This window comes from Lagenorhynchus albirostris, chromosome 5, assembly GCF_949774975.1.
Source record: "Lagenorhynchus albirostris chromosome 5, mLagAlb1.1, whole genome shotgun sequence".
NCBI lineage: Eukaryota > Metazoa > Chordata > Mammalia > Artiodactyla > Delphinidae > Lagenorhynchus > Lagenorhynchus albirostris.
The window spans coordinates 90,807,989-90,832,375 of record NC_083099.1 but is presented as its reverse complement, the minus strand read 5'-3'; the positions used below and the strand labels follow the sequence as shown (position 1 = coordinate 90,832,375).

The 24,387-nt window shown below is 39.4% G+C and overlaps 2 protein-coding genes across 7 annotated transcripts in view; one reads left to right on the top strand and one right to left on the bottom strand.

Annotated features, from left to right (window-relative positions):
• The window catches only part of CD47 (CD47 molecule), a 58,096-nt gene that overhangs the window by 31,791 nt on the left and 1,918 nt on the right, over positions 1–24,387 (bottom strand). For 5 of the 6 annotated variants that reach the window (XR_009540771.1, XR_009540772.1, XM_060150641.1 and 2 more), the window contains exons 2-3: positions 13,158–13,505; positions 2,757–2,846 (exon numbers count right to left, since the gene is read on the bottom strand). Coding sequence is in view for 4 of the 6 variants with exons in the window: in XM_060150641.1 (XP_060006624.1) it covers positions 2,757–2,846; positions 13,158–13,505 (438 nt within the window). In the remaining 2 variants the exon portion in view is untranslated. Of the gene's footprint in view, positions 1–2,756; positions 2,847–13,157; positions 13,506–14,432; positions 14,548–24,387 lie in introns of all 6 variants that reach the window. The other variant, XM_060150644.1, reaches the window with a different exon arrangement.
• Positions 6,104–6,564, top strand: LOC132520618 (mitochondrial intermembrane space import and assembly protein 40-like). Its single transcript, XM_060149360.1, has one exon. The coding sequence runs from the start codon at positions 6,115–6,117 to the stop codon at positions 6,562–6,564; it is 450 nt and encodes a 149-aa protein (XP_060005343.1). The 5' UTR covers positions 6,104–6,114.

Here is a 24,387-nt window from a genome sequence, read left to right as displayed (position 1 = left end):
CATTTACATTGAAAGTGGTTATTGATAGGTATGCACTTTTATTGTCATTTTGTTAATTGCTTTCTGGTTGCTTTTGTAGTTCTTGTCTGTTCCTTTCGTCTTTTAGTCTCTTCCCTCATGGTTTGAAGATTTTCTTTAGCTTTGTGTTTCAGTTCCTTCCCCTTTACTTTTTGTGTAGCTATTATAGGTTTTTGGTTTGTGGTTACCATGAGGTTTATATACATGAACCTATATACACAGCAGATTGCTTTAAGCTGATAGTCACTTAAGTTCAAACACATTCTGAAAACTATGTTTTTACTCCCCCCAACCCTGTTTTATGTTTTTGATGTCATACTTACATCTTTCTATTTTGTATACACAAATAACACTTACTGTAGTTATACTTGATTTTACAACTTTTGTCATTTAACATTCACTTTTTAAGTGACAATCCACTGCCTTTACTATATATTTGCCTTAGCAGTGAGAGTTTTCCTTTCATATACTTTCTTATCTCCAGATATGAACTTGTCTTCTCCACTTAAAGAAGACCCTTTAACATTTATTGTAAGGCTGGTTTATGAACCAGCTTGTAAGGTGGTGATGAACTCTTAGTTTTTGCTTGTCTGGGAAATTCTTTCTCTCTCCTTCATTTATGAATGACAATGTTGCCAGGTAGAATATTTTTGGTGGTAAGATTTTTCCTTTCAGCATTTTAAATACAGCATGTCATTCCCTTCTGGCCTGTAAAATTCCTGCTGAAAAATTGGCTGATAACGTTATGGGAATTCCCACGATTGTGACTAGTGTTGCTTTTCTTTTGCTGCCTTTAAAACTCTCTTATCTTTAACTTATGTCATTTTAATCATGATATGTCTTGGTGTGGATCTCTTTGAGTTCATCTTTCTTGGGACTCTCTATGCTTCCTGGACCTGAATATCTCTTTCATCCCCCAGATTAGGGAAGTTTTAGCCATTATTTCTTCAAATATATTTTCTGCCCCTTTCTCTCTCTCTCCTCCTTCTGGGACCCCTATAATGTGAATGTTAGTATACTTGATGTTGTCTCAAAAGTCCCTCAAACTATCCTCATTTTAAAAATTCTTTTTTTCTTTTTTTCTGTTCAGTTTGAGTGATTTATAGTACTCTGTATTCTAGATCACTGATCTGTCCTTCTGTATCATCTAATCTACTGTTGATCCTCTCTAATGTACTTTTCACTTCAGTTATTGTATTCTTCAGTTCTGATGGATTCTTTTTTCTATTTTCTAACTCTTTGTTGAAGTTCTCACTGTGTTCATCCACTCTTCTCCAGAGTTCAGTAAGCATCTTTATGATCATTACCTTAAACTCTTTATCAGGTAGATTGCTTATCTCTGTTTCATTTAGCTCTTTTTCTGAGAGTTTTTCTTGTTCTTTCATTTGAAACATATTCCTCTATCTCCTCATACTGCCTAATTCTCTGTTTATTTCTATGTATTAGGTAGGTCCATTACATCTCCCAATCCTAGAAAAGTGGCCTTATGTAGATGTCCTATGGGGCCCAGCAGCAAGCTTCCCTATGGCTACCAGAGCCAGATGCTCCAGGGGTGTCCCCTATGTGGACTCTTTGTGCCCTTTTATTGTGTGTGAGGCCAACTCCTGTGGGCACACTGGTGGGCATGATAGGCTCCCCAGCACTGTTGGCTGTGCAACCTGTCAGCATGCAAATGCTACAAGTTGCATGATTGCTGGTAGGCTGTGCTGGTCCCCAGAGCTAATATGCTAGAGGGAGGATTCCAATATGGTGCCCTCCAGTGAAGGTGGTGGAGTGGTAGAACGAGATCACGAAAATGGCTGCCGCCAGCATCTCACTTCCAGGGGGAATTCCAGCTGCCTCCTGTCTCTCAGTGAGGCTCTCCAAGATAAGCAAGTGGGTCTGACTCAGACACCTGTCAAACTGCTGTCTCTGTGCTGGGACTTGGAGCAAGTAAGTTTCTATGGACACCTTTAAGAGCAAAGTCTTGGTATCCTACAGCTCTCTGGCTCTCCCAAACATAAGTTCCACAGGTATTCAAAGTCAGACATTTTGGGCACTTGTATTCATGGTTTAGGACCCCCAGGATGGGGAGGTGGATGTGGGGCTTGACCCCTCAGTCCTCGGGGAGGATTTCCATTGTTGTGATTTTCCTCCTACTTCAGGACCCTTAAGTGTGGGTCCTGACAAGACCACACCTCTGCCCCTCCTACTCATCTTGTTGTGGTTTCTTCTTTATATCTTTAATTGTAGAGTACCTTCTCTGTTAGTCTTTAGGTCGTTCTCAGAGACAGTTGCTCTGTAAATAGTTGTAACTTTGGTGTGCCATGGGAGCAGGTAAGCTCAGGGCCTTCCTACTCCGCCATCTTGATCACTCCTTCTACGTCATCCTATTTTGTCAACACCAATGTAGGCTGTAACCATCTCTTTACCAAAGAAAATAATGTATGTGTAAATGCTCTATAAATATTAAAACCAGTTGAGTCAAAGGTATTGTTATTATCAGGCTTCCCAATGTTCATTCTTAAGAAGCTAAGGAAAAAAAAAACCTTCTTAGGAATTAAAAGTGAACTGAAGCAAAGTATGAGGAACAATATAGACTTCAAGGAGAATATTAATATTGACTGTATATTCTTATTTACCATGTTATCATGCTTGCTAATACAATTTGGTTAAATAAAATATTTCACCAGCATTGTCTGCCAGAAATAACAATTTAACCAGTATAACATAAATGAAAAATAGAAGTAAGTACTTACTCACAACACCAAACTGTCCCCAGAATAGAAGTATAGCCAAAATTGGGAAAATAACAGTGAGGATATTTTCATTTGGAGAAAACCATGAAACTGGGAAAAGAGAAAACAAAAATCACAATTAACATTTACTATAATCACTGTAGCTCCTGCCCATGAATAGTGAACAATATATTTTATTGTGGAGATGGAAAATAAAAACAATTAATTGAAACTTTGGTCTTAGGGCTTCCCTGGTGGCGCAGTGGTTGAGAGTCTGCCTGCCGATGCAGGAGACAGGGGTTCGTGCCCCGGTCCGGGAGGATCCCACATGCCGCGGAGCAGCTGGGCCCGTGAGCCATGGCCGCTGAGCCTGCATGTCCGGAGCCTGTGCTCCGCAACAGGAGAGGCCACAACAGTGAGAGGCCCGCGTAACGCAAAAAAAAAAAAAACAAAAAAAACAAAAAAAAAACCTTTGGTCTTAAAATAACTAAGTAACAAATTATACATATAATTTAACTTATACAGCAAATTTTACTTATGAAACAAGAAACTAGTTCTTTAAGTGCTTTTCACCACATTTTCCCTAACCTATGACTTCTGGAAGGAGGTAATATGGTACAGGAGCTTAGAACAAGGTTCTGTAGCTATAGCGCCTGGCTTTAAAACCCAACCCTAACTTACAATCTCTGTGATCTTGGACAAAGTCTTAACACCTCTCTGTTCTTCAGTGTCCTCATTGTTACACTGGGATAGCTGGACTGTTTTGATTGTTAACGAAGTTAATACATGAAAAGGGCCTAAAACAAATCTTGGCACTTACCAAGTGCTCAGTAAACATTAACTTCAATTATTATGTGCTCCTACAGTGAACACCTGTATGTGTAACATGCCAAGAATTTACCTTAAACCAACAATGAAGTCTTTCTGTAAAGACTTACTCAGGGTATCAAAGTGTGGAAGTTGTACAACTGGGTACCTTCACCTTACTCTGACTAAAACCAAGACAGATGTGAGCCCTGGCTTTTCTCAAACTTACTCTGGAATAGAAGACGTATTTATGAATAATTAGGCTTCAAATGATTGTTTAGATATAAAGTAACATGAGGGGCTTTAGGTATTAAGTGGTTTACAAGTTACCTAGAGAATGATAATATGAAATGATATGTTCTATATAAAGGAAATTGTGATTTTAAGTCTTCAGAAAGATTTGTTGAGAACTTTTGAAAAATTAAGTTTAATTGCATCTTATCAACTCTTAAGACGATAATTTTGCCTGTGAAATTTCTTCTCTAACAATAAAGCCAAGTAAATGCACTGAAAGCATTTCAAAGTTTGCCTGTGAAGAGGGAATGCGCTGTGCACATTTTCAAATCTTCCACTGCTCTGCCTCTGTATCAGCATGCAAGAAGACTTGTGGGATTTCATACAGTAATACTAGGCATGCATTTCTTGTGTTAGCTTATAATGTTAAGCTCTGGTAAATGTTCACAACCATCCACAGAATATAATATTATGAATTCTATCTCACAGATATTGACTTTCCATAATTTAGCATTTTGCACTACACATAGTAGAGACTCAGTTGGTTTGTTGCTGAAGGTTCCAATAGTCAAAAAATAGTGAGTGAATGAAAGAGAGTTTTTTGGGGTTGGGGGGTGGATGCTCTCATGGTTGCAGATCTCTACCAAGAGACAGATGTCTTCAGATACTCTGAATTCATATCTTAATTTCCAACTGAATTACTGAGCATCTTCCTATACCAAAGAAAACCCATTTCAATTCAGTCTAAAATCCTACCAGGAAAAACCTTCATGAATCATCTTTAGTTTTTCGTATCTAATGCCCAGAGGATTTGGTAAAAGCTCAATGATCTAACGACTATTCTTAACCTATTTTTCTCTACGTGCTTTATTATTTTTTTTGAGTTGTGTACATTAACTCCTCAAATCCTCACAACTATTACATGCCTCCTATCATTGAGGAAACTGAGGTCTAGAGAATTAAGGGTCTTAAGTATCTTAAATCTTCATGTCCCAAACTGACTCCTGAAACTCCTCCCCCTACTCCTTCAGCAAACCTACCCTCTCAGTTTTCCCCATTTCAGTAGTGGTGACCCCATTTCTCCAGTTGCTCAAGCTAAAAACCTTGGGGTCATCCTTGACTCCTTGACTTCTCTCACATCTCACTTCTGGCCTGACACTAAATCCTGTGGTTGCTACCTTCAAGATACAGCCAGAATCTGATCTCATGTTCAACATGGGCTGACAATGAAATGTTCTTTCTTCACTGGCCTCCCTCCTTACACAACAGAACAATCTTCAACAGTCTTAGCATATATTAATAGAAATCTACCAGTGAAAATAAGAAGTGTGTTTGACCTGGTCTGACCACTCATTTTTCACTTACTACACAAACATTTACTAAAAGCCCACCATGGGTAGGGTACTCTTCTAGGTACCTGAGATCTAGCAGTGAATAAGCCAGGTGGGGCTACCGGCTTGAGGAGGGGGAGGGGCTGAAGAACAGACTCTTGTGGGTAGTAAGGCCTCATGGGGAGAGGAACTGGCTCTGAGCCTCGGACTGGAAAGAGCCTGCCATGTGAGGACAGGGGAGAAGATATGCCAAAGGAACAGCAAGTTGGAGCAACTGAATGATGGCCAGTGTAACTAGAATTTAATGATACAAGATAAGATGGAAAGAGATTGCTGGGATTAAGAACTCTCTAATTACCTGTTACCTCTCTCTAATTTGTTAAGGTGGGAAAAGTCTTCTCAGCTTTTTAAGAAAGTTTGGATTTTATTCTATAAGCAATGAAAAGTGATCGGAAACCTTCAAGTAGGGAAGAAATGTGACCTGATTTATTTAAAATCTTCTTTGGCAGCCTTGAAGGGAATGGATTATAGAGAAGCAGGACCTACCAGAAAGTTAATGCAGCCATCAGGTAGTAGCAGGAAAGTAGGACACGGCCCACAAATGCAGTCCTGAGTTCAGTTTTACTCATCAAATTTAAAGACATAATAGGGAATCGTCCCAAAGGAAAATGACTAGAATAGGGATGCTGAAACCATGAGCAATGGCTGAAGGAACTGGGGATTTTTACCTTAGAGAAGAATAAACTTGGAAGAGAAATACCATACCTCCTAGTGAGTGAGAAATTGCAGGGTTGCAAGTTTTAGCTTGACTTCAGGAAGAACTGGAACCGCCTGATAATAGACTAAAATCCTCTGGGCAGTAAAAGTCTCTTCCTGTCGTGCGCTTAGGTAAATATTTGACTGGGAGGGGGCGGGTCCGCGCCGGCCTCCAAGCCGCCCGCCCCTCAGCAGAGAGGCCGCAGCAGAGAGGTCACAGCGAGAGGTCGCAGCGAGAGGCCGCCCCCCCAATGCTTCAATCGCCCGAGGTCGGAGCGCCGGGCTGCACCGTGGCCTACTGCTGGCAAGAAGGGAAGGATCGAATCATATTTGTGACCAAAGAAGACCATGACACGCCAAGCAACGTGGAGCTGGCGTCCGACGACCCCAATGATCCGTACGAGGAGCACGGACTGATCCTGCCCCACGGAGACCTCAGCTGGAACTGCCCGTGCCTTGGGGGCATGGCCAGCGGGGCGTGTGAGGAACAGTTCAAGGCGGCCTTTTCCTGCTTCCACTGCAGCACAGAGGATGTCAAGGGGTCGGACTGTGTAGACCAGTTCCGGGCCATGCAGGAGTGCGTGCAGAAGTACCCGGACCTCTATCCCCAGGAGGAGGAGAAGGAGAAGCCAGCGGATCGATTAGAGGAAATGGCTGCCTCTGAGGCCATCACAACCAAAAAAGAGGAGGGGTCCAGCTGATGAAGGCCCCGGGGCGCGCTGGGCTCCAGACTCCTTCAGAGAGGACGAACCTCTCCAAGAAAGTGTCTCTCCCTCTGTTGTTCTGTGCACTGTACTCTACAAAATAACGTACTGTGCTGATCAGGGGTCTTGGCCCCTTGACATATACACTGAAAAATGGGTTGTGAGTATGTGTGTCTCACATAACCTATCAGCGAATGTAGCTGCCACTTTTGAATTCTCTTCTCATATTGTCCTGAATTTTGCCTCTTTGAAATAACGTGCTGAATAATCTCAGCAACCCAAACTCATTATCTGGGAGTGTCTCTTGTGAGTGAGCAGATTTATTGTGATTCCTCGTATCCCTTTTAGTAGACTTCATACCTAGTTGGAAAGCGAAAGAGAAACATCTTCCTTTAAAGATGCTGGAGCGGGGCCATTCCTTGTAGAAGAGGCAGGACGATCAGCCCTTGAGTGTTTGACGAAGCGCTATGCTTCATTTCTGATATATTTTGGTTTCCAGTTTGCATTGAGCTCCAGGTTTTCTACATTTGGAAAACAGAGCTTTGTACCCTCTGAGTGACTCCCTTTGTAAGTGACGAGAAAGGCTGTTTATTTCTGTTCTTGTTATTCCAAAAGCCCTGGTTTGGGGTCTGTGTTCACATTGGCTCTGTCTCAGCCTGTTCAGATACAATGTTCTTGAGAGGTGGGAACCTAATCATTGCCAAAGTAGCACCCGAGAGACGAAACGGTGTCAATTAAAAGGAAAGCATGATTTTTACCTGAAAGAAAAATTTTTTTGAATGACCAACTACCTGGGGTGTGACAGAAGTAATTCAGGAATTATATGGGCAGATAGATGACTAATAGCTGACTCTATACCTCTATGCAGAAATAATAATAAGAGCTATTTCAAAGACAGAGGGTGGGATTATAGAACAAAAAATATTATTGTCTAAGTGATTCTTAACTGGAGCTTATCAGAATTACCTGGAGTTTATCCAAATGCCACATACTCTCCCCTTTCAGCTTCTACCCCAATAACTGTGTGTGTGTGTGTGTGTGTGTGTGTGTGTGTGTGTGTGGCAGGGGTGGGGTGACCCACGAGTCTCTCAATTTAAAATCACTGCTGCATCTCCCTGCTGTAATTTGTCTTCTCTCACTGACATGAACATGTTACCTCTCTCTAATTTGTTACGGTGGGAAAAGTTTGAGGATCACTGAATTGGATCTTTGAGTAGCAAATGAGATGCTAGGGAAAAACCCAATGTTTTATATAAAACTATGTACATGCCCATTAAGCTACTGATTTGTTAGAGTAATTAGTACTGTCAGACGACTAACTCTTTGTCTCCCGAGGGGAGAGGGAGACAAGATACTTCTCTAAGGTCCCTTTCAGTTCTGAGTTTCTATTGCACTAAGAAAATAAATTAAGCTTAAAATGGACTAAGAACAATATTAGATATTTTTCCAGTCCAGGATTAAGAAAGACGATCCAAAGTCAGCCAAACTCTTACTCCACCCAAGCTACGTCTGACAACTATGCCCATCATTCTCCAATTCCTGGTCAGGTAGAGTGGCTCGCAGGAAAATAAACTTACTAGTGGAAAGGCAACGAAATGATACTAAGAGGATGTGGTCTGTGGATAAGTGCTTACATTTTGCTTCCAAGTTTAAACATTATAAAAACCCAGGACCTCATTTCTCTTATCATTGTGTACAAAATGGGATGACCTGAAAGAGCCAAGGAATCACTCTCATCCATTAAGCGTGCCTCTCCTTCAAATATATACAAGCTATACCTCCATGCACAGAGAACACGTTTCCACAGAGAACGATCACGATAAAATTTCTGACACTAAATTCAAGCCAAATTTTTACTTGATGCTTCAGGACTGTGATGGGTTTTTTTTTTTTTTTTGATGTATTGACTTGGCTAGGGTATAGTCCCCAGTTATTTAATCAAAGCCAGAATTCTAAGGTAGCCCCCAAACACCCTGCCCCCTGAAAGCAGCCTTTTTAAATTCCCTCTCCTGGAGGGAGGGATGGGACTGTGAATATGATGGATTTCATTCCCGTGATTATATTGTTTCGTATGGCAAAGAGATTTTGCTAAATGTAATTAAGGCCCCCAATCAGTTGACTTTGAAAGAGTGATTATTCTTGAGGGAGAGGGGGCAGACCAAATAAGAACTTAAAAGGGTTTGGGATTGTTCTAGCAAAAGAAATTCAACATGTTCGAGAGGGATTCAACAAGAGGAGGATTCTCCTTAGCTGGCTTTAAATATGGAAGAGGCTGTGTGGCAAGGAATGGGAGCAACCTCTAGGAGCTAAGAGAAGCCCCCATCAGACATCCAGCAGAGAAACAGGGACCTCAGTCCTACAATCACATGGAATTGAATTCTGCCAAAACCATGTGTGCTTGGAACAAGACCCAGAGCTCCTGATGAGAACAGAGCCTGCTAATATCTTGATTTTAGCCTCGTAAGATTGGAGAACCCAGTCATACCATGACCAGAATTGTGATCTACAAAGTGGTGAGCTAATAAATGGGTGCTGTTTAAAGCTGCTACATTTGTGGTTGTTTGTACATGCACTTGAAAACTAACACGAGGATCTCAAAATGCCTTCATGTCAACATTATGAACATAACGTATCTCATGATGATGGTAATGGAAATGGCAACTTTGCTAAACTTGAACAGACCTTTTAAAACAAAACCCTAATAGCTTACTCAGAAAAAAGTAAAATTTTAAGCCTCCAAGTTTTTGTATCATTAATACTATAAGTATAAATATTAGTAACACATTTTATAACTATTATTATTTACATTTAGTAATCTGGTTGTTTACAAGGTGTTTCCACAGAAACTATATACAGGGGTGGTAAACATACTGGTTTTAAAGACAGACAGATCTGAGTTAAAATCCTGGCTATGACTCTGGTCTTGAACAACTACCCTAAATCTCTCATGCTTCCTCATCTGTTAAATGGTAAGACCTATACCTACCTCCTAGAGTTCTTGAGTTCAGGACACAATATACATAAACTATCTGGCACATATACATAAACTATCTGTACCCTAATAAATGTAAGATTATTTTACTGTTCTTTTGTACTATCACTTCCTTGAAAGTAGGGATTATGTCTTCATCATCAATGAATCCATAGTGCCTAACACAGCACCTGACACATAGTAGGTGCTCAATAAATCTCTGTTAAGTAAGCAAGATATTTTGAACAAGCCTGTGACGGAAATGGTATTCCCATCTTACAGATAAAAAACAGAGGGCCAGACAGGTTGAGTTTTTTTATCCAAATTTTCTTAAACTAGAAAATGGTAATGTATTGAAAAAGCTTTCTAAATTCAAGTCCTGTGCTCTGTCCATGGTACTATACTATATGTAGGCACCAGAGGTATATAAAATCTCATAGAGAGTATACTTATCTCATAGGTAGTATTTCTAAAGTACTGTGCTCCAAAAAAAGGGCACAAAGAATGGCCACTCTTAATTCACATTCTACTAAGTGGAATTCTCTATTACACAATTTGTATTCCTCACGTATGCCTATATTTGTGAAAAAGTACCACATTGTAAAAATGGTTTCTATTGCCTAAATCCCCAAAGTCCCCATGATGGGTAAGTCTCATTATCACAATACATTTGTATTCCACTCCAAGAGTCCTGCTCCAATTAACTTTTTGTGCAGAGAGAAGGGTTTTTTTTTTTCCCCAGTAAAAAATGGGTACAAAATAATGACATGACAACAGTAGATGCTGGCAAGGATGTGAAGAAACTAGATCACTCATATGTTGCTGATGGGAATGTAAAATGGTACAACCACTCTGCAAAACATTATGGCAGTTTCCTTCACTTTGTTATACAGCAGACACTAACACACCATTGTAAAGCAATTATACTCCAATGGAGATGTTAAAACAAACAAACAAACAACTAAGCATACACTTGCATACAGCTGAGTAATTGTACTTCTGGGCATTTGTTCAGCGGAATGAAGATTATGTGCACCTAAAAACCACTATGTGGTAGTTCACAGCAACTCCATTTGTAACAGCCAAAAACTGGAAACACCCAAAATGTCCTACGATAGGTGAACAGTTAAACAAGCTGTGATATACCCATAACATGGGATACTACTCGGCCAAAAAAGAGAGAGAAAGAGAACAAACTATTGATACAGGCACAACTTGGATAGATCTCAAGGGTACTGTGCTGAGTGTAAAAAGCCAATCTCAAAAGATTACATACTATATGATTCCATTTACATTACACTGTTGAAATGACCAAAGTATAGACATGGAGAACAAATTAGTGCTTGTCAGGTTAGCATGAGGGAGAGCTTTGTGCAAATGAAATAGTTTTATATGATTATGGTGGTAGTTACATAAATATACATATCATAAAATGACAAAGAATATACGTACATTGTACCACTGTCAACTTCCAAGTTTTGATTTTTTTTTTTTTTTTTTTTTTGTGCAATACGCGGGCCTCTCACTGTTGTGGCCTCTCCCGTTGCGGAGCACAGGCTCTGGACGCACAGGCTCAGCAGCCATGGCTCATGGGCCTAGCCGCTCCGTGGTATGTGGAATCTTCCCGGACCAGGGCACGAACCCGTGTCCCCTCCATCGGCAGGCGGACTCTTAACCACTGCGCCACCAGGGAAGCCCCAGGTTTTGATATTTTAGTATCATTATATAAGAGGTAACCAACCACTGGGGTGACTGAGTGAAGAGTACCCAGCACCCCTAAGCACCGCTCTGTTCTATCTTTGCAACTTCCTGTGAATCTATAAGTATTTCAAAAAATAAAAATGAATGCAAAGCCAAATGTCTGAGACCTCTGGTAGAATTTTCTACGTTCCCTACAGTGAAACAGTACTTCCTCATTTGAATGGTCCCAGAGTAAACACAGTTCATATTTTTATAGGGTACTTTGAAAACAAAGAAAGATGAAACAATCACACACAAAATTATAAACTTTCTCTTCATCTCAGATGTTGGTATTACTTTCTCATCCATCTTCATTCCATCTTCTGGCCTTTCAAGTCTCATATCTTGAGTTTACCGCTCAGTGATCTACACTACACTAAAAAATTACTGGTCCCTATGCCTTGTTTTTTCATTCCAATGAAGCTGTACATTCCTTCAGAAATTTCAACTGGATATTAGGTTATCCAACTCCAGATTAGACTCCTGATGAAAGGTATACTCTAAAATAAAGAAAAAAAGCTCTTCAGCCCAAATTAATATCAAATTAATAAAAGTTACAGTGTAAGAGAGATTTCTGAGCAGAAAAGCTTTCCAGATTCTGCTAGCCTGCTCTAAGCCATCTCCTGCCCTCCCTCTCACAACACCCCAGGCCAGCTTCAGCAACCTGATACCTTCCTTCATAAAACAAACACCCCCAAAACACAATTTACATCTGCAAAGCACTTTGGTTCACAAAGCACTTGTACACAAGGGATCTCATCTGGTGCTCATTAGACTGTAGAATACATAAAAGCAAGTATCTATTTTCATCCCCATTTTAGAGATGAGGTAACTTGACTTGGCAAAGTAACTTCTCCATACCATAAAGGTGAACAGTTAAGTTGCAGAATAGGGGATATAACTCAGATCTGTTGATTCCTAATCCTAAGCAATGTCAAAATATTCTGTCAACCTAAGCTCCCCATTCCCAACGTGGTAACAGATATTTAGTAACAGTAAATGCGAGAAGAACAGAGGCAAACAGCGGATCCAATTGAACTGATCTGATCCCATTGAAAGCAGAGGTTCTTAAAGTATGATCTAATCCTGAGATCGGTAATATGTCTAGTGATTCTAAATACAGCTTTCAAAATAGGAGGTTGAAATGTACTTCTATGTGGTTGAAGAACTCAGCTAGCACAGCAAAGAATAGAAACAAAGGAGACTTTAAATTTACTCCAGGTAACTACTGCTTTATGCAACTCACCAACTCAAGTTTGTGAAGAAAGGGCAGAATAACGGTGCTATAATTTAAATAATTATAAATAAATAAATTAAATTGGATCCCTAGCTCTCCCACATCTTGGCCAAGGGAAAAAATAACAAAGCAAGGCTAAGCACAGGAAACCTCAAGGAATCATCTATGATAACCTGATTTTTAATATTCTGATTCTCCTCCTAATCTGTTCTTTCCAGAGGAAGCATGGCTGGGACTTGTCAACCATTGATCAAAGTGTAAGGTTAAAAAAAAGGCAAAATAATTGGAAAAAGTCTTGAAAATTAATCACATGAAAGAAAGTACTTTTGACGGCAGCAAACAGAAATGCAGAGGAGATGACCCCCCGGACTGCTCACCGCAATATAACAGTCCTCAGACAAAAAGTTTGAGAACCACACAATGTACAAATTAACCAACAACAAAGGAGATTTACTGTGAAAAGCAGAAGAGCATATAAGATAAAACTCGTGATCTTAAAGCTGCTAAACATTCCATCAACATTTATTATTAATAGTCTGCTTTTTGATTCAAACGAGTTGGTGGCCCCATGTTACCCCCCCCTTTCTAACAGGATCATGTTGCTTCAGGAGAAATAAAAGGGAAACTTTATAGAAGTCTTACCAACACGATATTTTAGTTCTACGATGGTTTCGCCTTCTCTGCTTAATTCTGTTACTTCACAAGTGTAGTTTCCTAAGACGGCTTCACGTTTATCCATCGTCAAAGAGGCAATGCCATTTAGTAATTCTGATGGTGAGATTTTTGCACTAGTAAAGATATCGCTGGAATTGGACCTTTGCTGAACTCCATTAAAGATGAAAATGTCATTTCCTTTAAATTTCCACCTGACATACAATTCAGCGATGCTCTTCGCCTCCATGTTATTAACAAAACATGGGATGACAACAGTTTGATTGCAAACGGTGTATTCTACAGATTTGGTTGTATTGAATATTAGCTGAGCTGAACCTGGAAAAGAGAAATAAAATGGTTTCATTTCATTACAGAATTCTATACTATGAGATTTTACGTATGTTACAAATCCTTAAGATAAAGAGAAATACTTCTATTGTTCACTTAAGCAAGCAAGCAGCTATAGAGAAGAGAAGATGGGCAAGGTTAAAAAAAGAAACAAATTATTGTAATATTAACATGCACAGCTGATAGACAATACTGTACACTTCTTGCTTATTCATTCCCAGTAAAACAAAATATACATTCTCACACATCTTGGGAATAAATTCAGCAACTGTGTTAGAACATGCAGGTGTAGTATCTGGCTTTGGAAGCTTTGAAGTAATCATTACTGTCTTCTGATATATGTAGAAAAATACTATCCTTACTATGAGAAAATTTTAAACAGAAAATAAAACCAAATATTATATTCAGTCTTAACTTCTATACACTCCTCCAAATAGAACTTGCTAAACTGATATGAAGTTTATCTCTATCCCTATGTTGCATTTCCGAAAATGGTGTCAGGCTCTACTGTACTTAAATATAAAAAGTAAATCACATGAGTCACATCACATCTTTCCACTAGGATGGAAAGTCTTAGAATGCTAAGGAGAAAAAAAACATTCTCTATGGTTATTTTCCCTTTGCAAAATATAGACAGCAAGAGACATTTTGTATGCAAGTATTATAAAAGATTATACACAATTGAATGGTATTTTCCCACTCCCACATTTCATTGAAACTAAGGAACAACTTCCAAATGTATATTACAGGTATCCCTTCCTTCTAGAAACCAAAAACCACCCAAAATAAAGCTAAGATGCAAGTTGAAACCAAGAGCAGATACTGCTAATAAGTAGCATATATTCCATCAACTCTTTTCAATAGGATAAACTACTGGTTGTTGCCTTATAAAAGAGGGATTGAGAAATGCATCACCTTTCATCTAGAATGTGTAAAAATGTGGAGAAATTGTAGTTGTCTTCCATATTCTTCAGCCATTTATCAACTCTTTCATCTAAGTAGTTCCTTGGTGTTTCTCTCAAAAAAAGCACTAACAAATATAAATAAAACCTCAAGTTTAATCATTCATCTTTAAGATTTTTTCCTTCATCGGGGGCATAGGATGGTATTACTCTAGGAACATAATTACTATTCAATAAATGCCCACTGAATTGAATGCTAGGATGCAGAGTGGAATATGAACTGAACAATGTTCAAGAAGCCTGAGAACAAATCCCATCTCTGTCAATTTTCAGTATGCGACCTTAAGCAATTCACTTAACTTCTCTATGCCTTGGTTTACTCTCTGTAAGTAAGAGGATCAAAAAGGGCTTCCCTGGTGGCGCAGTGGTTGAGAGTCCGCCTGCCGATGCAGGGGACGCGGGTTCGTGCCCTGGTCTGGGAGGATCCCACATGCTGCGGAGCGGAGCGGCTGGGCCCGTGGGCCATGGCCGCTGAGCCTGCGCGTCCGGAGCCTGTGCTCCACAACAGTGAGAGGCCCGCGTACCGCAAAAACAAACAAACAAACAAACAAAAACGAACACTGGGCTGCTTCACAGAATTGTGGTCAGCAACACAGGAGAAAATATATTGGCAAGTGCTCTCTAAACAATACTGTGCTATAAATATGTAGGATGATACTATAAAAACTAAGCACTATACAGCATTTTAATGTAATGTTCCAGACCTTCTCTGACTGGCAGGTCTAAATTGTTACATTTCTGGGAATCTGCAGTCTGAATCAATCCCGTGGGCCTCCATAGCTCACCTCTCCCTAGTTCTTTATATTTCTAGCCACCCAAATATCAGGAAGCCCCAGGCAAAACCTGGACTTCCAACTGCATTCTTCAAAACCTTGGAGTTGTAAATTATTTCCCCTGAGAAATAAGCATTAGTGGGAGACTACAGTGTACAAGGAGAGAAGAAAAGTGGCTATGATGTTGGAATTAGAAAGGAAAGAAAGTGTCAGAAAATATGGTCAACGATTTTGAAATGGACAAAAAGATTACCGGAAGTCCTTTCAGCGGAGTGCTGGACACTGTCTGAGAGATGCGAGTGCTGGGCACTGTCTGAGAGATGCTTTTGGAATATCTGATTCTATAGGGGCCTGTGCATTTTGCTAAGACTGGGCTGCTTTTACAACTTTGTAAGTTGTAGAAAACTGATGGTAATGCGAATGATTCAGATCCATAGAGATACAAATAAACTTTGTTCTGCCATTGATTTCCACCTGGTGGAAGAGAGGAATTTAAATAATTACATTTTAGGGGCTTCCCTGGAGGTCTAGTGCTTAAGACTCAGTGCTTCCACTTCAGGGGGCACGGGTTTGATCCCTGGTTGGAGAACTAAGATCCTGCATGCCTTGCAGCGTGGCCAAAAATTTAAAAAAAAATTTTTTTTTTAATTACATTTTACTGCGCTGAGGACACTGACCAATTTTGCATTTGCTCACAAATTCATTTCACCATTCCTGATTTCCCATATGTACATGTGTCCATTCTTCGAATTCTCTTTTAAAACCAAGATGGTTGTACCGTCTTGCTGGTTTGCTTATTAATGTGAAATAAAAACTTTGACACATGTTCATTTTATATTTGTTTGAGTCAAGATTTTACCTTCTAAAAATTATCCTTTAATTAAAGAGATACAAGTGAAGAGCTAAGTTATCCCAGCGATCTTTTTTAGAAGTGGTAAGACCGCTTCTAAGTAAGTAAGAAGCAGTCAGCAAGCACTCCACGATTTCATAACTTATGTTTAGAAAATGAATTTTCGAAAGAATACAGAAAGCACTGATTACACTGTTATTTGTTGTAATATTAATGCAAACATTTTTATAGCTGAAGCAATTTAAGTAGAATAAATGCTGTCAATAAACTTCAAAGTGAAATTGACCTGGATAAACTATAATTTGAATAATCCTTGCACTAATAATTAATAAATATAGTCCAAAAATGTTGCTCCATCAGCTGTTAACTACAACTTCATCCTCTATAAACATTTGTTAAAAAGCTATTAAGCAGTAAAATTATCTGATTTGGTTTTTCTCTATTTTGCCTACTGCCTTTTGATGAACCAGCAGAGTGAAGAAATGATCTAAAATAGAGCAAATAAAGGATCATATAGATAATTATCATGAATAAGTAAGTTCTGAATAATCAAGAAATGCCTACAGCAGTCTAAATCAGATAGAAATTGATAAGTATAACCATCAGCCATGCTAGAGTTACAGATAAATTAACAAATGAAATGAGAAAATTAACTTATATCAAATGCCAAAAATATTGGACCTTACAACCTCTGTGAATACAGACCACCAACTCAAACCATCTCATAACACAGTCCTCAAAACAGCTGCTATACACTTTCAGAAAAGGCTTAATACATGATACAGTACACAGGTCTAGGTCAGAAATGCTAACATGCAGCAAATGTTTATTGAGAATTACCTGATCTGAAACACTGTGACAGGATGTGGGGATACATTAATGGAAAAAAATGTAGGAATTATCTTTAAGAAGCTTAGAATTCTCACTTGGGGGACTGATACATACTTTTTATAACCCAAGGTCATAAGGGCTGTCCTTCCTGTATGAAGTGCTATGGATGGGCAGGAAAGTAATCAGTCTTACGGATTTCAAGGAAAATATTTGTTGGGTCTTCCCTGGTGGCACAGTGGTTAACAATCTGCCTGCCAATGCAGGGGACACGGGTTTGAGCCCTGGTCGGGGAGGATCCCACATGCCGCGGAGCAACTAAGCCCATGCGCCACAACTACAGAGCCTGTGCTCTAGGGCCCTTGAGCCACAACTACTGAGCCCGTGTGCCACAGCTACTGAAGCCCATGTGCCTAGAGCCCGTGCTCCACAACAAGAGAAGCCACCACAATGAGAAGCCTGCTCATTGCAACAAAAAGTAGCCCCCGCTCACCACAACTAGAGAAAGCCCATGCACAGCAGCGAAGACCCAACGCAGCCAAAAATAAAATAAAATAAATAAATTTATTTAAAAAAAAAAAGAAAATGTTTGCTGCTACTAGGGGAACAACAGAAGATTGCCATAAACCCTGACCATTTAGGCCTTCAATCTTTTATCGTTTCACATGTTCCACATAAAAGTTCTCTCCTTTGTAACAACTCTGAAATCACTCTCCTTTTGGAAGAGGTTATCTTATACTCTCTGAAGGAGCCCTCTCTTCCTATTTCAAGTTGAGTCCTCCAGATAAGAAACCAGAAGCTTCCAATACTTCCACCTATAAATTTTCCTGCTACCCCAACTATCCACACCTCTCTTCCCCTCATTTCCTCCTCTTCAGAAATGAACCCTGTCACCTGAGAGCTAGTTTACATTTCTGCCCCACGCTCATCAATCTCCTCGAGAACTTTCCCTCGTTGACTATCATCCTCCGACATCCCTCAAGTTCATTTACAGTAGGTTTAAAAAAACTTTTGTAAATGCTTGAATATTAGCCAACTGAAAAAAAATCCCTTGTACTTGTCTCTGTTTCCTAGCATCCTAGAAAGATAACCTACATGCATTTCTTCACCTCTTATTCACTTCTTAAATCTCTGCCACCTGGCCTCCACCCTGGCCTTTTTCACTACAACAGCTCTTGCCAAAGTCACCAATCATCCCCTGTGAAAACGGAATGCACATGGTTCACTCTCTATCTTGACTTCTCTACAGTTCTTGAGCCAGTGGGCAGCTCCTTTCTTGCTCTTGTCTCTTGGCTTCTACGTCTCTGGATTTCCTCCTAGAGCCTTCACCACCTCGTGGCAGCATTTTTTCTTTATTGAAATCTATTCCTTGACTCACAATAAATATTAGGTTCCTAAGGACTTCCTGTCCAACGCTGCCCCCCACCCCTCCCCGCCCCAGTATTCTCCCTCACTCCAGGTTTTAACTACCCACTCATTTTAAACTAGGCCTCACCTTTCTCCTTAACTGTAGACCTTGGAAAGCCAACTGGCTGCTATGTGTTTCCACTTGGATGCACTACAGTTACTTCAGAGTCAACATGTCCAAAAATCTATTTACCCTCTGCCTACCTTCATTCCAAATCCTCACTTCCCTAAAGTATTTTCTATTATCTACCAGTCAACCAGACCTGGACCTACGAATCACGCTGGATTCTGCCCTCTCCTTAGCCATGGAGAGTTCTTGTTAGGCTCAGCCTCTTTAACAGTTCCTAAATCCAATGTCTGTTGTATGAATTAATTAGACATTCATCATTTCTGCCTTGAACTATTGCCATACCCTCCTAACTAGCTCCCTGCCTTCAGCCTCAATGTTTCCCCATCCCAGCCATGTATTTTCCACAGTTCCCAAAATAACTGTTCCAAATGCAAATATACACTCTTTTGCCTAATATACTTTAACAGCACCCGCCGCCCCCCGACTTTCAGGCTAAATTCTAAGGGTATTAGCATGGAATACAAACTAGGTCCTTCAAGATCCTGTCCAGCTCCACTTCCTGTACTCCCTCATTTCCAAACTAAGCTCCAATCATAATGACCTTGCAATTCCATGGATATGCAAATGCACTCTCTTCTCCATGCCTTTCCCCCCACACACAAGCTGTTCCCCAGCCTAAGGAGGCCCGTACCTTTCACTGGGTGTTCAGGTAAGAGCACAAACTTTGGAGTCAGACCTTGGATGGTGACTTAGCACTTTCTAAGTGTATAACCTTAGGCAAGTTACTTAATTTCTGTATCTCAGTTTCCTCATCTATAAAATGTGAATATTGATAGTGTACACCTCATAGAGATTTTGTTAAGATTTAATCAGATAAAGAACATGGAGTTCTTATTTCAGTGCCTTTCACGTACACAGCAAATGTTCAATAAATGGCAGCTACAGTTCACTAACTTTGGCTCTTCCTGAAAGCGCGGTTGAGATGTTCAACCCTGTCCCCTTCGTTGCTACTACTCAACTGTATTCATCCCTTCTTATTGCTCCCACTGCCCCCTCTTCAAGTGCTGTCACTGCATTTACTGTCAAATCTTGTAACTACTGTTTTATTTTACTGATCTCTCCTTTAGGATCTAAAGATAGTAATGCACAAACCATGTCTTCATTTGGTATCCTATGGATCTAACCCAGGGTCCAGCAAGTAGGACTTAATACATTTCTTCTGAATGTAAAAATTTAAAGTATGAATCCCAAGAAAGGAAAATCTAAACATCATATCAGGGAAGATTCACTCTTGTTCCATATTTCAGAAGAATGCTCCACTGTGTCTTACTTCTATAGACCTGATTACAGTATCGTGAAGCTACATATTTTAATGAAAAATCTAAATCAAGTCAGTTGCAGATTGGATGGAACAGTTCCTTTAAAATTACTTGTAGTGTCTAAGAATGCTCTTCCTACCAGGTGGTGTTTAAACTGGGTCTGGAAGGAGAAGTAGGAATGTTATAGAAAAGTAAGAGCTTTCTAGGCAGAGTACACAATGAGTACAGAGGAATGAAGAAAGAGAATAACCGCAGGCTGGTGATTATTCAGGTGAGCTCTAGGAAAGGGGGCTGGACAAGATGGTTAAGAAGTATTGTAAAGTCTTCCTTGAATGTCATGCTGAGGAGTGTGGAGTTGAAAACACAAGCAGTAGCAAACCACTCAGACTTACTTACATTAAAAAAAATAATACAGCAGTATGAAGGGTGAATTGCGGCAGGAAAGGAGATGGGAAAGAAGATACATTAAGAGATCACTGCAGTAATCCAGGCAAATGACAACTGAAAAGAAGGCAAAAAATTACAGTAAAAAAACAAAAAAGGAAAATCGACATAAGTCAGATGTGGGAGGTAAAGGAGAAGAAGAAAGAAGAATTGTGAAGTTGTTAACTAAAAAACAAACAACCCAATACAAAAATGGGCAGAAGACCTAAATAGACATTTCTCCAAAGAAGATATACAGATTGCCAACAAACACATGAAAACATGCTCAACATCATTAATCATTACAGAAATGCAAACCAATACTACAACGAGGTATCACCTCACACCAGTCAGAACGGCCATTATCAAAAAATCTACAAACAATAAACGCTGGAGAGGGTGTGGAGAAAAGGGAACCCTCTTGCACTGTTGGTGGGAACGTAAATTGATACAGCCACTATGGAGAACTGTATGGAGGTTCCTTAAAAAACTAAAAAAAATACCATATGACCCAGCAATCCCACTACTGAGCATATATATCCTGAGAAAACCATAATTCAAAGAGTCATGTACCACAATGTTCATTGCAGCTCTATTTACAATAGCCAGGACATGGAAGCAACCTAAGTGTCCACTGACAGATGAATGGATACAGAAGATGTGGCACATATATACAATGGAATATTACTCAGCCATAAAAAGAAACGAAACTGAGTTATTTGTAGTGAGATGGATGGACCTAGAGTCTGTCATACAGAGTGAAGTAAGTCAGAGAGGGAAAAACAATTACCATATGCTAACACATATATATGGAATCTAAAAAAAAAAAAAAAATGGTTCTGAAGAACCTAGGGGCAGGACAGGAATAAAGATGCAGACGTAGAGAATGGACTTGAGGACACAGGGAGGGGGACGGGTAAGCTGGGACGAAGTGAGAGAGTGGCATGCACATATATACACTACCAAATGTAAAATAGATAGTGGGTGGGAAGCAGCCACATAGCACAGGGAGATCAGCACTGTGCTTTGTGACCACCTAGAGGGGTGTGATAGGGAGGGTGGGAGGGAGACACAAGAGGGAGGGGATACGGGGATTATGTATATGTACAGCTGATTCACTTTGTTATACAGTAGAAACTAACACACCATTGTAAAGCAATTATACTCCAATATAGTTGTTAAAAAAATTAAAAAGTAAAATAAAATAAAAATAAAGTTGCTAGCTAAAATATCAATAGTATGCATAACTAGTTAGATTGTGGATTAACTATAGAGAAAAGAGATTTAGGGGTGAATGTTCTTTCAATATTTAATAGGCTGAGTATTAAAGGTACCTGTGGTGCAATGAAATGGAGATGTCCAGTAGATCCCAGGATATATCAATTTGGATTTAAGAAGAAAAGTCTGAGCTGCAAAGACTTGTGAAATACCAAGAATATAGGTGGTAATTGAAACTGTGAGCATAAACAGGATCACCCAGAGAGTCCTTGCAAAGCAAACAGAGCAGGTACCAGAGAATAAAGTGTTGGCGAATACCAATATTTATGGAGCAAATAGTTAAAGAGGAGCAAACCAACGATGTGGGAAAAAGAAGTGATAGAAGTAGGTGAGGCAGCAAAGAATGCCACTGCAGACACCAAGGGTCTTAATATGGCCAAAACAGATGTCAAGCAGGATGAGTAAAAACAGCCTCTAGAGATTTAAAAATTCACCATTACCTTCTTTAACTGCAGCAATGTCAGCAGACTAGGGACTCGGCAGTATAAGAAAGCAGAGAAAGAAGGCAATAATGGAAAGAGCGTGGAGCCTGGGACAAGGCCAAGGTTTTTCTGGTTGTTCTTCTTGTTTGTTTTTAATATGGGGTGAAACTTGAGCATGTCTGCTAGCTAAGACGAAGGAATCAATGAAGAAGGAAAGATCTAAGGTTCAAAGCTTAAGGATTAAGGTGATTAGGCAGGTCTCCGAGATGGTGGAAGTGAAAGAGCTGTAGACAGGGGATCCTTTCCTTGGAAAGTGAATAGGAACACTTCTGACACTGGGTGAAGGAGGAGAATGAGACGAACGTTGCCTAAGATATTATGGACAAGTTTAGTAATGGTGGGCGGGAAGTTGAGAAAGTCCACACCACACATCACTATTTTTTGCAGTAGAGTAGGAAGTTAATTATTTGCTTGGAATGGATGTTCAGGATTGGGGTAAGAAGCCCCAGCAGTCACTAAGGTGAATGAAGCAAAGCTTGTTGAGTAAAGACGCCTGCAAGAAATGAATCCTACTAATATTTGCCATCAGGCTTGGTCTCTGGTAGGAAGAACTGGAGTCTCAAACTGAACTGGGTTAGAATTAGGGTCAAAAGGAGGATTTAGTCAGATCTCTCCTCAACAGAAACTAAATAAAGTCTGGGGTAAAATGGAGGTGTCCACACCTGTTTAGTTCTAACTCAAACTAATCTCCCACTCGGTTTTAAAGGGGCCTCATAGGAACAGAAATGGTCAACCTAGAATTATAAGGCCCGGGGCAGTTTAAAGTCAGTAACATCCAGAATTACAGCCTTATCAAGCACTTAAAATATATTAAGTATTACTGCGGTATAAAAACAAAAAATCCCTTCTCTTCATAAACTACACTTTAAGTTATTAAGAGGCATACAGTCCCAAATTTGTCTGTATGTCCAAGAGGGCCTTGCAAAATGCTTAGAGCATAATGTGGGCTCATACTTGCTTGAAACAGGAAAAGCAATTTTGATAGACCCTGCACTTGCCAAATCCCTTGCCTTGCTTTTTACCTGTAAGTGTGACATGTATTCAAATATGCACTTATTCTCCTAATCTAAATCTTAAACCCTGGGATTGACCAGATTCTGAGTCTTATACAACTGCTCCATGGAGATGGAATAAAATATTCAGAGCAGGGTGTAAATTCTAATTCCTGTTGCAACTCCATGTAACCACAAAGAGGGAAAATTCAGGTTCTACTGTCTTAGTCTAGGTATATCAGAATCAAATTTCCTGGGTGCTCTATATTTTTTTTACTTTATTACTACAATGAGTTTAGCAAAATTGATCCTACACTATCATTCTTGTTCTTTTATCATAGAAGAAATATCGGCACTAGTACACAAAGTGAAAGTTGCTTTATCACAACCCAAGAGTGCATTATATTAGGCTGAGGCACAAGATATAAAAATATAGAAATTTTTCTCTTGTATAAAAAGAGAAAAAAATTTTCTCTTGTATAAAAAGGTATGACAGCAAAAACCTAAAAGATGGGTAAAATGGTTATATGAAAATTACATCACGAAAAGAACATAAATGTATAGTAGCTAGAGTTGAATTAACATCAAGGAATGCAAACTTAGTTTTAATAATGCATTTTGGATTTAGAATGTTTATCAGTTTTGGGAAAACCACCTATTTTTCCTCTTTAGAACCTGGCCTTTCAAATCTCCATTAACAATTCAGTGGCAAAGATAAAACATCTGCCAAAATACAGATGACAGCATGAGCAAATGTCCTAATGGTAGGCATTTAGTGTAATGCTTTAGCATACTGCCTCTAGACTGCTGGGCGGCCCCGGAAATAAGTACTTTTAAATAGGCATTTACTTCCTCAAAATGGCAAATTGTGGTTAAAAGTAATATATTCTTGAGGAGAGAAGAAAACATTTTTGTTTAAGCAAGCCAAATGACTACTAGACTTACGCAATAAAAATGTTGTTTTAATCATGTGTACCTTTGATTTTAAAAACTCACTTTGAACAAAGAAAAATCATTCAACCACTGATAAGACAGTCCACATCACTGTCCTTATGTGAGTAGCGTTTTATTTACCAGTTAGTGAATACCACTGAAACTGCTGATGTGCTTTTAAACAATGTATAATTGGACATATGGGGGAGGGGGGAGGAAAGGAGAATAGTAACTCATTCTACATCTTGTAAACCAATAAAGGAGGTTGTATTTTTCCTGTAATTAGAAGGAATGGGCATTTTAGACAATTTCCTTTACTACAAAGATCAATGGAAACTGTAGTGGTTACCAGGAAGTAGCATTTGATTAACAATCATTTATAAATGAAAATGAAAGCAAATCAAACCTGAGTACAAATAAACATACAAATCCATGACTTCCTTACTCATTTTAGAATCTAATTTCAGTCTCCCAAATACTTTGGTTTATAACTACTTGTGTTCTGAGACTGTTAACATCTCTTCATACATGTTCTTTTAAAACTACATATTAA